Genomic DNA, 12,592 nt, shown 5'->3' with positions numbered 1-12,592 from the left:
TCTTTGTCTATTTTGGCCGTGCTGGGTCTTCATTGCTGCACAGGCTTTCTCCACTTGTCACGAGTTGTAACGCACAGGCTTCTCATCGTGCTGGCTTCTCTTGTTGCAGAGCATGGGCTCTAGGCACAGGGGCTTTGGGAGTTGCAGCATGTCAGCTCAGCAGTTGCGGTTCCCAGGCTCTGGAGCACAGGCTCAGGAATCGTAGTACCCGAGCTTAGTTGCTCCGAGGCACGGGGGATCTTCCCAGACCTGGGGTTGAACTTGTGCCCCCTGCATTGCAAGTGGATTCTTTACCGCTGAGCTATCAGGAAAGCCCTGTGTCATTTTCAAATCAAAGATGCTGCCCCCCACCTCCATCCCTGAACCTGCCATCTGACTAACATATTTCTAATCTTCTTTCTTTATATGAATGACTGTGGGAAGATACGTGTTTCATCTGAATTTGATTTCCAACTTTATTCGAAGGTGTTTGGGGGATGAATTAGAAATGCCCAATACTGTCTAATGCCCGCAGAGTGAGACCTCGCTCCGTTTACCTCATGTATTAAGTAGTGAACTGGCCACCAAAACATTCACATGACCTCATCTCAGGGAGCCGTTCAAGGGGCTTGGCGCAGCCAGACAGCCGTTGCGTTTGTGGTATCAGATCGGGGTGTGGTTTTGTTATCCATGAGGGCAAGAAGCTCTGCATGGTGACTGCAGAAATATGGAAGGTCCAGTCTGGAGAAATGCTGCTTCTTTATTCTACTGATGCTTTGGAAAGGGGGTTCTCAACGTTACTGCTGATCACAGGTTTCCAGATTCTCATCCATCAAAATGCCTCATGCTTTAGAATCCTGGGAATCTGGTCGTGGATGCCAGAAAGATGAAGAACACATGTTCTCCATGGTTGTGGTTTGTGTTTAAAGGGAAGCGAGATCATTCTGAAGACCCTGTCCCTAGATATGCAGGGACTGAGTCGTGTTTGGCAGACTTAGAGCAGGAGAATAGCCCGTGCTTTCCTCCTCATCTTAGCAGCCAGCCCTGCAGTGCGGCCAACACCTCAGATGGAAAGGAAAGGTCATGTGGTCTCTTCCTATGTTGAAAGCGAAATTCTGGGGCCTCCCTGGTGGCTTTGTGGTAAAGAATCCACCTGCCAGTGCAGGGGATACAGGTTCGATGGCTGGTCCGGGAAGATCCCACTCCCATGTGCCGGGGAGCATCAGAGCCTGCGTATGAGAGCCACAAGTGTGGAGCCTGTGTCCTAGAGCCTGCAGGTCACAGCTGTGAGTGTGTGTGCCGCAGCTCCTGAGGTCCCTAGAGCCCGTGCTCTGCACCAAGAGAAGACGCTGCAGCGAGAAGCCCGTGTATCAACTAAAGAGTAGCTGCCACGCGCGACAGCTGAAGAAAGCCGTGCAGCAGCCAAGACTCAGCACAGACAAAACAAATAAGTAGGCTTATTAAAGAAAGGAAGTGAAATCATGGACGCTACATCAGATAGCAACTTATCTTACCGTCACATCCTCCTTATTCTGCCTGCAGAGATTTTTGTGCAATTAAGAGGCTGCTCCCAGGGTCAGGTGTGGAGCTGTATACTTGATCACAGCAGCATTTGTCATTTGATGTCGTTTCCGTTTGTTCAGTGATGCTTTCTGTTACCATCTTCCTTGTTTTAAAACTGTCCTCTCAAAGGATTTTTCGCTCCAGCCTCACGCAGGGGCCGACCCTCCCTGGAAACGCCAGCATCAGTCGCAGGCCCTTGATTTCGCTGGATCAGCAGGCCTTTCGCCCCCCCTGGCCTTCGCTGCCGCGTGACTGTCAGAACCTCTGCCAGAACTCGGAATACCGAGAAGCGACACGGCACATTAGTCCCTGCGCGGGAGACGCTGCTCTATTAATATTTGACGGGAAACAAATGGGCTAATAAAAAATTCATACACCACTCGGCAGGAGGGGTCGCTGTGTTCTGACTTGAAGGCCCGTCTGGCTGGAGATCCGTGAGGAGGCTGTGGAATTTTCTCGGCCAGGCTGTGCTGTTTCAGCAACTGCAGCTCCCACATGGCTCCTCCTATCAGGGCAGTCCTCACCCCGTACTGAAATTTGGGGGTTCTCTGTCTCCCCACAAACAGGGAGCTCCCCTACAACCAGGCTTTGGGCCTCTGCCTGCCAGCATCTGGACCCGTGTCCACGCTGAGCCCTAAGTAAATGCTCTTTGAATGAATGACAGTATTTATGGGCAGATAAAGTGCTTTAGAATAAAGAAAATCAGTGGCATTTCTTCCAAGAACCTTTGCATCCTGTTAATCATTTCGTTTCACGTTCTTTTTAAAACACAATTTGTCCAGCCCTCGAAGCATGATTCTCTATCTTCTGTGATTATCAAAATGCTTCTGTGTCTCACTGCATCTTGACATTGGATCAACTCTGGTGTCTCTCACAGCCCAGCTCCATCTCACGTTCTTAGATTCAGTTCGGCTCAGTTCAGTCGTTCAGTTGTGTCCAACTATTTGCAACCCCATGGACTGCAGCATGCCAGGCCTCCCTGTCCATCCCCAACTCCCGGAGCTTGCTCAAACTCATGTCCATTGACTCAGTGATGCCATGCAACCATCTCATCCTCTGTCATCCCCTTCTCCTCCCACCTTCAGTCTTTCCCAACATCAAGGTCTTTTCCAGTGAGTCAGTTCTTCCCATCAGGTGGCCAAAGTATTGGAGTTTCAGCTTCAGCATCAGTCCTTCCAATGAATATTCAGGACTGATTTCCTTTAGGATGGACTGGTTGGATCTTCTTGCAGTCCAAGGGACTCTCAGGAGTCTTCTCCAACCACAGTTCAAAAGCATCAATTCTTCGGTGCTCAGCTTTCTTTATGGTCCAACTCTCACATCCATACAAGACTACTGGAAAAACCATAGCCTTAACTAGACAGACCTTTGTTGGCAAAGTAATGTCTCTGCTTTTTAATATGCTATCTAGGTTTGTCATAACCTTTCTTCCAAGAAGCAAGTGTCTTTTAATTTCATGGCTGCAGTCACCATCTGCAGTGATTTTGGAGCCCCCCAGAATAAAGTCTGCCACTGTTTCCATTGTTTCCCCATCTATTTGCCATGTAGTGATGGGACCAGATGCCATGATGTTAGTTTTCTGAATGTTGAGTTTTAAGCCAACTTTTTCACGCTCCTCTTTCACTTTCATCAAGAAGCTCTTTAGTTCTTCTTTGCTTTCTGCCATAAGGGTGATGTCATCTGCATATCTGAGGTTATTCATATGTCTCCCAGCAATCTTGATTCCAGCTTGTGCTTCGTCCAGCCCAGCGTTTCACATGACGTACTCTGCATAGAAGTTAAGTAAGCAGGGTGACAGTATGCAGCCTTGGTGTGCTCCTTTCCCGATTTGGAAGAAGTCTGTTGTCCAATGTCCAGTTGTAACTGTTGCTTCCTGACCTGCATACAGGTTTCTCAAGAGGCAGGTCAGGTGGTCTGGTATTCCCATCTCTTTAAGAATTTTCCACAGTTCAAATGCTATTTTTTCCTCTCCTTTAACTGTGACCAGGTTTCTCTTTATTCTTTAGAACCTTATCTGCTTACCAGTTCACTTATTAACTCAGAGAACGCCTAGGGAGAGCAGAAATGGAGGCAGAGACGATCATATGGAACACGCTGTGTCACCAGATGGTCTGCCCACCAGAATCGCTTGGCTCACTTAGTTTGGTGGTTCCCCAACTGGGGCACCAGTTAGACCAGTTAGGTGCCTCAGCCACGCCCAGAGTCTCAGATTCAGTTTGTTTCCACCACTTCCCAGGTGCTGCTGGTCTGGTGGCCCCGCCTGAGGACCACTGACTCTGGTCATTAAATGTAGGGGGCAGAGACTGTTTCTCCTCCAGGGCCCAGGGGAGCAGTTCCGCTCTGGTCACCTCTCTCTGGACAGGCCCCGCCTCCCCGAGCGCAGGTGGCAACGCGGGTGCCTGCTGCCCAGGTGTGCCCAGGCCACCCTCGGGGCCCAGGAGACGGCCCCCATCTCCACCCACACCCCCGCTCCTTGCAGGTGGCAGTGCGTGCGTGTGCACGCTCAGTCGTGCCCGACTCTGTGCAGCCCCACGGACTGAATCCAGCCAGGCTCCTCCATCCATGGGGTTCTCCAGGCAAGAACACCGGAGCGGGTTGCCATTTCCTCCGCCACGGGATCTTCCTGACCCAGCGACTGAACCTGCATTTCTTGTGTCTCCTGCACTGGCGTGTGTGCTAAGTCAACTTCAGTTGTGTCCGACTCTTTGCAACCCCATGGACTGTACCCGCCAGGCTCCTCTGTCCATGGGGTTCTCCAGGCAAGAATACCGGAGTGGGTTGCCATTTCCTCCTCCCGACCCAGGGATCCTGACCCAGGGATCAAACCTGCGACTCTTGCATCTCCTGCATTGGCAGGCAGATTCTTTACCACTGAGCCACCTGGAAGCCTGTGTCTGTGTGTGTGAGTAGGTGAATATATATGTGTGAAAGTGAAAGTCACTCAGTTGTGTCCAACTCTTTACGATCCTTTGGACTATACAGTCCATGGAATTCTCCAGGCCAGAATACTGGAAGGGGTAGCCTTTCCTTTCCCCAGGGGATCTTCCCGACCCAGGAATCAAACCAGTGTCTCCTGCATTGCAAGCAGATTCTTTACCAACTGAGCTATCAGGGAAGCCCTATATATATATATACATACGCATTTTATTTTCTCTACTGGTTACCTTTATAAACTGAAACAGTACTCTTACAAGTTTCTCTTGTATCACATAAACTACAGGCAAGAATTTTAACAACCCACTTGGTAAAATGGATCTCAAAGTCCTGCCCTTTCCTACAGGTCCATTCTCTGCCCTTCCCACCTAGAAAATTCTTTTTAATATTTTTATATCCCTGAAGTTGATGCCATTTCCGTTCTTCCCCAAACCCAAACTTTCCTTATTTATCTGTGGGTTGATTCTGAAAGACTACAATCAATAAACAGCGTAACTTTACCATAAGTAATTGTCTGTCTTGGTAGCACTAAGTAGCATCCTATGACTGTGTCTCTTTTTTGTTCAGCTTTTTGTTTTTCCCTGAGTTTTAAATTGCCTTTATTTTTATTTGAGCTATTTTATTTTATTTTATCTTATCACACCCTCACCATTTCCCCCCAGACTCCAGCAGGTACCCTGTTGCTCTGCCTCTTTCCCCACGTGCGTCCCTGCAAGGCCGCTCCGCCGCCCCGACTCTAGTCTGGACTCACTGTTCTTTTTCACATCGGCGCTGTGCCACCCAGGGGGACCCCCTCGCTGCTCTCTGCGTTGGTCTCGCATCATCTTCTTTCTTGATTTACTTCCACTTCTGTCTGGAGTACGCCCTCCAGATGCTTTCCTAAGAAAGAACTATGGGAGGTAAACTTTCTGAGTTCTGCAATATTTTAATATGTCTCTCTCACGTCTGTTGAAAACCTTAGTTGTATGTGGGATTGCAGCTTGAAAACCACTGTCCCTCATTTTGGGGGCTATAATTCCATCTCGTGTCTGGTGTGGCCGATGACAAACCCGATGTCAGTCTGACCCTCATTCCTCTGCAGATTATGTCTTTTTTTTCCCCCACTGAAAGATATTTGGATGAACTAACGTGTCTAAATGTGGGTCAGGTTTCTCTGTTTTCTCTTGCACCATCTGTCTCATCCAGACTCTCCCAGATGGTACTCCTGTTCAGCCACATTTCCCAGCCCCACACTGCTGCTAAGTCTGCTAAGTCGCTTCAGCCGTGTCCGACTCTGTCCGATCCCAGAGACGGCAGCCCACCAGGCTCCCCTATCCCTGGGATTCTCCAGGCAAGAACACTGGAGTGGGTTGCCATTTCCTTCTCCAATGCATGAAAGTGAAAAGTGAAAGTGAAGTCGCTCAGTCGTGTCCGACTCCTAGCGACCCCATGGACTGCAGCCTACCAGGCTCCTCCATCCATGGGATTTTCCAGGCAAGAGTACTGGAGTGGGGTGTGGGGTGCCATTGCCTTCTCCAACCCCATACTGACTGCACCTCAACCTCCAGGTCCCCAAAATTCTCTCTGGGGTTGACTCGGCAGGCATTTCAATCTGTTGCTTCTTCAACCAGCCTCATCCCTCGAGACTCTTACGTCTGAAATGTGGTGAAACCGTTTCTGTAATCTTTATGTGGGTGTATACCTGCTTTATTCCTTCATTATCATCGTAATTGCGTTTCTGGGGAGAGAAGACAGAAATAAATGTGATAGATCCATCAACTTAAATTGGAAACTTCCAGTTATCCTTAATAACCTTTTTCTTATTTAAAAAATCATCTCTGCATTATAGACAATAACAATCACTTGCCCTCTCACTATGCACAGGTAACTGTTCCAAGTATTTTGATAAGTTTTCCTGATATTTTTATCTAGAAATGCACACTTGTCCTTTATTTGCACCTTTTTTAAAATAATCATTTTCCCAGCACCATTTATTGTATCAGTCTTCCTTTCCCCACTGATTTGGGATGACAGTTTAATATTATTAAATATTAAATTCTTAGATAAACTATTCTGTTCTAATATAAACCCTTGTGACAAGGCTGCCCATCATGATGGATCTACTGAGTGTTACATCAGTTACAAAGTCTATAACTACTCTGTATCATTAGCAATAAATCCCTTCTCATAAGTCTTCCTCTTTAAACTATCTTGTCATTTTCATCCACTTCTTCTTATATGTGAACTTTAGTATTATTTTATTAGCTTCCCCCTTCTCAAAAAAAAGAAGTTCATTGGTCTTTCTGTTAGAAACTTTAGTATTTTTTTTAAATTTTATTTTATTTTTAAACTTTACAATATTGTATTGGTTTTGCCAAATATCGAAATATACATGTGTTCCCCATCCTGAACCCTCCTCCCTCCTCCCTCCCCATACCATCCCTCTGGGTCATCCCAGTGCACCAGCCCCAAGCATCCAGTATCGTGCATCGAACCTGGACTGGCGACTCGTTTCATATATGATATTATACATGTTTCAATGCCATTCTCCCAAATCTTCCCACCCTCTCCCTCTCCCACAGAGTCCATAAGACTGTTCTATACATCAGTGTCTCTTTTGCTGTCTCGTACACAGGGTTATTGTTACCATCTTTCTAAATTCCATATATATGCGTTAGTATACTGTATTGGTGTTTTTCTTTCTGGCTTACTTCACTCTGTATAATAGGCTCCAGTTTCATCCACCTCATTAGAACTGATTCAAATGTATTCTTTTTAATGGCTGAGTAATACTCCATTGTGTGTATGTACCATAGCTTTCTTATCCATTCATCTGCTGATGGACATCTAGGTTGCTTCCATGTCCTGGCTATTATAAACAGTGCTGCGATGAACATTGGGGTACACGTGTCTATTATTTAATTAGCTGCCCCCTCTCAAAAAAAGAAATTCATTGGTCTTTCAGTTAGAAATAAATTCATTTCTTAAAAAAATATTAAGTATTGACCATAGGTGAAGCGCTGCCCTCGTGGAGCTCGAATACTATCAGTTCAAGCCTGCCCAGACTGATAATTATTTTGAAAGTTTCTCTTGTTTAGTTTCCTGTTCCAGGGAGGTAGCATGTTTGTGTCTTAAATACAAGATGCATCATCTGTGATGGCTGCTACCTTTGTTTTTAACCTTTCTTTAAAAGATTTACTAAATGTTTATAATTCTATGAAATAGTCACCCAGTGTTTATTTTATATCATTTTATCACTTAATAATTACTTTTGATATTTGCATTCAAATTTATCATCAGATTGGTAGTAGTTTAGGACCGGCTGTAAATGGATTGGTATCAGACATCATCTTCCTACGTGTGAAGCTTTTCATTTTAAGCCTTTAATTTTGAATAGCTTTTAGTAAAAGGTATATTCAAGTAGAAGACATGGTGTAAACAAGACGATGCTGCTACCGCTGCTAAGTCGCTTCAGTCGTGTCCGACTCTGTGCGACCCCATAGACGGCAGCCCACCAGGCTCCCCCATCCCTGGGATTCTCCTGGCAAGAACACTGGAGTGGGTTGCCATTTCCTTCTCCAATGCATGAAAGTGAAAAGTGAAAGTGAAGTCCTCAGTCGTGTCCAACTCTTAGCGACCCCATGGACTGCAGCCTACAAGGCTCCTCCATCCATAGGATTTTCCAGGCAAGAGTACTGGAGTGGGTTGCCATTGCCTTCTCCAAAACAAGAAGATATGGGTTATTAAAAGCTCATTGAGGTATTAAATATCATTAGGCTTAAAACACCTTTGCCAACAAAGGTCCATCTAGTCAAAGCTATGGTTTTTCCAGTAGTCACATATAGATGTGAGAGTTCAGTTCAGTTCAGTCACTCAGTTGTGTCTGACTCTTTGTGACCCCATGGAACTGCAGCACGCCAGGCTTCCCTGTCCTTCACCAACTTCCAGAGCTTGCTCAAACTCATGTCCATTGAGTCGGTGATGCCATCCAACCATCACATCCTCTGTCCTCCCCTTCTCCTCCTGCCTTCAATCTTTCCCAGCATCAGGGTCTTTTCCAATGAGTCAGTTCTTCGCATCAGGTGGCCAAAGTATTGGAGCTTCAGCTTCAGCATCAGTCCTTCCAGTGAATATTCAGGACTGATTTCCTTTAGGATTGGCTGGTTTGATCTCCTTGCAGTCCAAGAGACTCAAGAATCTTCTCCAGCACCACAGGTCAAAAGCATCAATTCTTCGTCATGTAGCCTTCTTTACAGTCCAGCACTCACATCCATACATGACCACTGGAAAAACCATAGCTTTGACTATATGCGCCTTTGTCAGCAAAGTAATGTCTTTGCTTTTTAATATCCTGTCTAGGTTTGTCATAGCTTTTCTTCCAAGGAGCAAGTGTCTTTTAATTTCATGACTGCAGTCACCATCTGCAGTGATTTTGGAGCCCAAGAAAACAAAGTCTGTCACTGTTTCCATTGTTTCCCCATTTATTTGCCATGAAGTGATGGGACTGGATGCCATGATCTTCGCTCTTTGAATGTCGACTTTTAAGCCAGCTTTTTCACTCTCCTCTTTCACTTTCATCAAGAGGCTCTTTAGTTCCTCTTCACTTTCTGCCATAAGGGTGGTGTCATCTGCGTTTCTGAGGTTATTGATATTTCTCCTGGCAATCTTGATTCCAGCTTGTGCTTCATCCAGCCAAGCATTTCTCATGATGTACTCTGCATATAAGTTAAATAAGCAGGATGACAATATTGACATACTCCTTTCTCAATTTGGAACCAGTCTGTTGTTCTGTGTCCAGTTCTAATTGTTGCTTCTTTACCTGCATACAGATTTCTCAGGAGGCAGGTAAGATGGTCTGGTATTCCCATCTCTTGAAGAATTTTGCACAGTTTGTTGTGATCCACACAGTCAGAGATGTGTCAAAGATGCAGTCAAAGATGCAGATGGTGACTGCTGCCATGAAATTAGAAGATGCTTGCCCCTTGGAAGAAAAGCTATGAGCAACCTTCTGCTGCTGCTGCTGCTAAGTCGCTCAGTCGTGTCCAACTCTTTGCGACCCATGGACTGCGGCCCACCAGGCTCCTCCATCCATGGGATTTTCCAGGCAAGAGTACTGGAGTGGGGTGCCATTGCCTTCTCCAGTGAGCAACCTAGATAGCATATTAAAAAGCAGGGACTTTACTTTGCCAACAAAGGTCCATCTAGTCAAAGCTATGGTTTTTCCCATAGTCATGTATGGATGTAAGAGTTGGACTATAAAGAAAGCTGAGAACCGAAGAATTGATGCTTTTGAATTGTGGTGTTGGAGAAGACTTGTGAGAGTCCCTTGGGCTACAAGGGGATCTAACCAGTCCGTCCTAAAGAAAATCAGTCCTTAATCAGTCCTGAATATTCATTGGAAGGCCTGATGCTGAAGCTGAAACTCCAATACTTTGGCCACCTGGTGTGAAGAGCCAACTCATTAGAGAAGGCCCTGATGCTGGGAAAGGTTGAAAGCAGGAGGAGAAGGGGATGACAGAGGATAAGATGGTTGGATGGCATCACCGACTCCATGCACATGAGTTTGAGCAAGCTCCAGGAGTTGGTGATAGACAGGGAAGCCTGACGTGCTGCAGTCCATGGGGTCACAGAGTCGGACAGGACTGAGCAACTCAACAAGAACAGACTTAAAATAGCTGAGAAATCTGAGATCAGCATAAATCTGTATCTTTTCTCAAAACTTGTTACCTTGTTACTGAATTGTTGTGGCATTTCTCTTCCTGTAGAAGTCTAAGAGTCTATGAGAACATCTTTGGGCATTTTGTTAATTTCCCTGGAATTGGAAAGCCCTTTAATCTGCAGCTCACGCCCCTGCTGTGTCGGCATCTTGCGGTGCCTTCAGCGATTGCCTCTCTTCCCGTCAGTCCATCGGAGAAGCACTTAGATTCTCAGATGTGAGGACCATCTGCTGTCTTCCATCTCTCCCCCGCCGGGACCCCTTCCTCTGCCTTCTGGGGGAGCTTCCCAAATTTTCTTCCATTTTCATTTTCTCATTTTCAATTCCAGTTTCTTCACAGTCTCCTCATCTCACCTCTTTGGTTGCACTTCTAAATAGCAAACCTCTGCAGCCTGTCTCTGTGACCTTCCATCACACCTCAACAGGAACGCCTGCACCAAACAGGTCCCCAAACCAGGCCCTTCGGACGCCCGGCTCGCCGCAGTGTCTGTCCAACAGGGACCAGAGCTCATTTATGGTGTAACTGGAAATTCAAAGTGTTCTGTGTGCAACACGGGCTGGCACAGACCTGAGTGGCTTTTTAAGGAGCAAAGCTGAGTACATGTTTCCTGGCTGCAAAGATCCAGGCAGACTGTGAGAGCCTATCGTTACAAACACAGCTCCCAGCCTTGCGGCACTGACATGACAGCAAAGCCACAGCGGAAGCTGCCAGAAGGACACGTGACTCTCAGAGCCGGAGCCGCTGAAAGGCGGGGTGGGAAAGTGGGTCCCGTGAACAAACACGCAGAACAAACACGGGTTCCCAGAGCCCGCGAGCTTGCGGAGCAGATGGTGACAGGAGCAGCCATATTTCAGAAACTCACAGAACCCGAGAGGGTGGAAAAGCATGAGCTGGGCTGTGCTGAACGACTCTCCACCGTGTCCGCAGCAAATCTCCAGGGACTGTGCGGGGGTTCCAGGGCCTGTTCTCCGCCCCGAGAGAGCTGATGACCTGGCTCAGAGGCCTCCCTGCCGTGTTCGTCGTGTGGTCTCGGCTTTGGCTGAATTAACAGCTGTGACTAACGGTCGTGAGAAGTGGGGGACCCAGCGATTTAATCCCCTGACTAGCTGAAGGCTGTGTCAGCGCGCCGGGTTGCTTAGATCCTTCTGCCGACAGTAATTACTGAGCATACCGGGTCTGCTTCCAGCTCTCCGGGCATCGTCCCGCAAACACGCAGCGTCTTAGCGATAAGAGATCTTGTCAGACGTGGAGTCATCATTCTGAACACGAGATCTCATTACAGATAGAGTCGGGCGGGCGGAGGGACGTGTTTTTGTGAAGTTGCTTATTTTTTTTTTTTTGGTCATGTCCTTCTAACTCATCAATGTACATTTTTCATAAAAATCCTGATTTGGTGGGGTGGGGGGAGTGGCTCTGGGTAACTGAATTAAATACCCAGGGGCTGAGTACAGAGTGGCCCAGAACAGTCTGGGGTTTTCAGGTTTGGGTAAAAGCAGGTGCATGACAGCTCAGATGTCAGATCAAGTCCACCACTTGCCCAGAGCCGCGGTACCCGCTTCCCTAATTAGAGCGAGAATGGCCCTGGGGACTTGGGGACGGGAGCCCCGCGGCTCCCTCCCTCGGGGGCCGGGGGGAGAGGAGGGGGACAGGTATCCCCGCCCCCGGAGCCCTTCTCGGCTCAGACGTCCTGGCCGCTTTCCCCACGTGGCGCTGAGTGTCCCCGTGGCAGGAAAGCCGGGCAGCAGGCAGCACCACCCGCCCACTTACAGAACCCAGGTGGGGGGGCGGCTGGGAGGTGCCAGTGCAGGAGCGCAGCTCAGGGCTGGGGGGCAGCTCGGAGAGAAGCGCACGGCTCCCTCGCTGCGGGCGCCGCTGGGGTCCGCAGGGCCGCCCCGGGGGCTCACTCCCGCATCTCCGCACGCGCCGCCCAGAGCCCCGGGGCCCTCAGCGCGCCCTCTGTTGCAGGGAGTACTACATCACCATGGTCAAGTGGGCCACCAGCACCAAGGTCGCCGTGAACTGGCTGAGCCGGGCGCAGAACGTGTCCATCCTCACCCTCTGCGACGCCACCACGGGGGTCTGCACCAAGGTAGGGGGGCCGGGCAGGCGGCGGGCGCTTCCCGGGGGTCAGGGTCACGTGGGAGAGAGGGAGAGAGACAGAGACACAGAGAGGGAGAGACGCACACGCACACACACACACACACATACTGAGAGACACACACAGTGAGACACACACACACACACACACACGCACACACTGAGAGACACACACACACATGCCCACACGCTGAGCGCCGGCTGGTCCAGGCTCGCGGGCCTCCGTTTTGCTGCCGCCTGGTGGCTGACTTGAGAACTGCTACAGACTCAGGGCTCAGCCGCGCGGCCGCCAGGTTCCAGAAGTGAGCCTTCCGTTCTCCTCG

At 48.4% G+C, this 12,592-nt stretch overlaps 1 protein-coding gene across 6 annotated transcripts in view; it reads left to right on the top strand.

Annotated features, from left to right (window-relative positions):
- The window catches only part of DPP6 (dipeptidyl peptidase like 6), an 801,122-nt gene that overhangs the window by 713,598 nt on the left and 74,932 nt on the right, over positions 1–12,592 (top strand). For all 6 annotated transcript variants that reach the window (XM_086394726.1, XM_086394729.1, XM_086394730.1 and 3 more), the window contains one exon: positions 12,138–12,261. In XM_086394726.1, the coding sequence (XP_086250852.1) occupies positions 12,138–12,261 (124 nt within the window). The remainder of the gene's footprint in view (positions 1–12,137; positions 12,262–12,592) is intronic.

The sequence above is a fragment of the Bos grunniens genome, chromosome 4, assembly GCF_055505025.1.
Source record: "Bos grunniens cultivar Pamir isolate PY7600 chromosome 4, Bosgru_T2T1.0, whole genome shotgun sequence".
Taxonomy (NCBI): Eukaryota; Metazoa; Chordata; class Mammalia; order Artiodactyla; family Bovidae; genus Bos; species Bos grunniens.
Note: the sequence above shows the minus strand (reverse complement) of the source record. Positions and strands in the feature narration are given on the sequence as shown.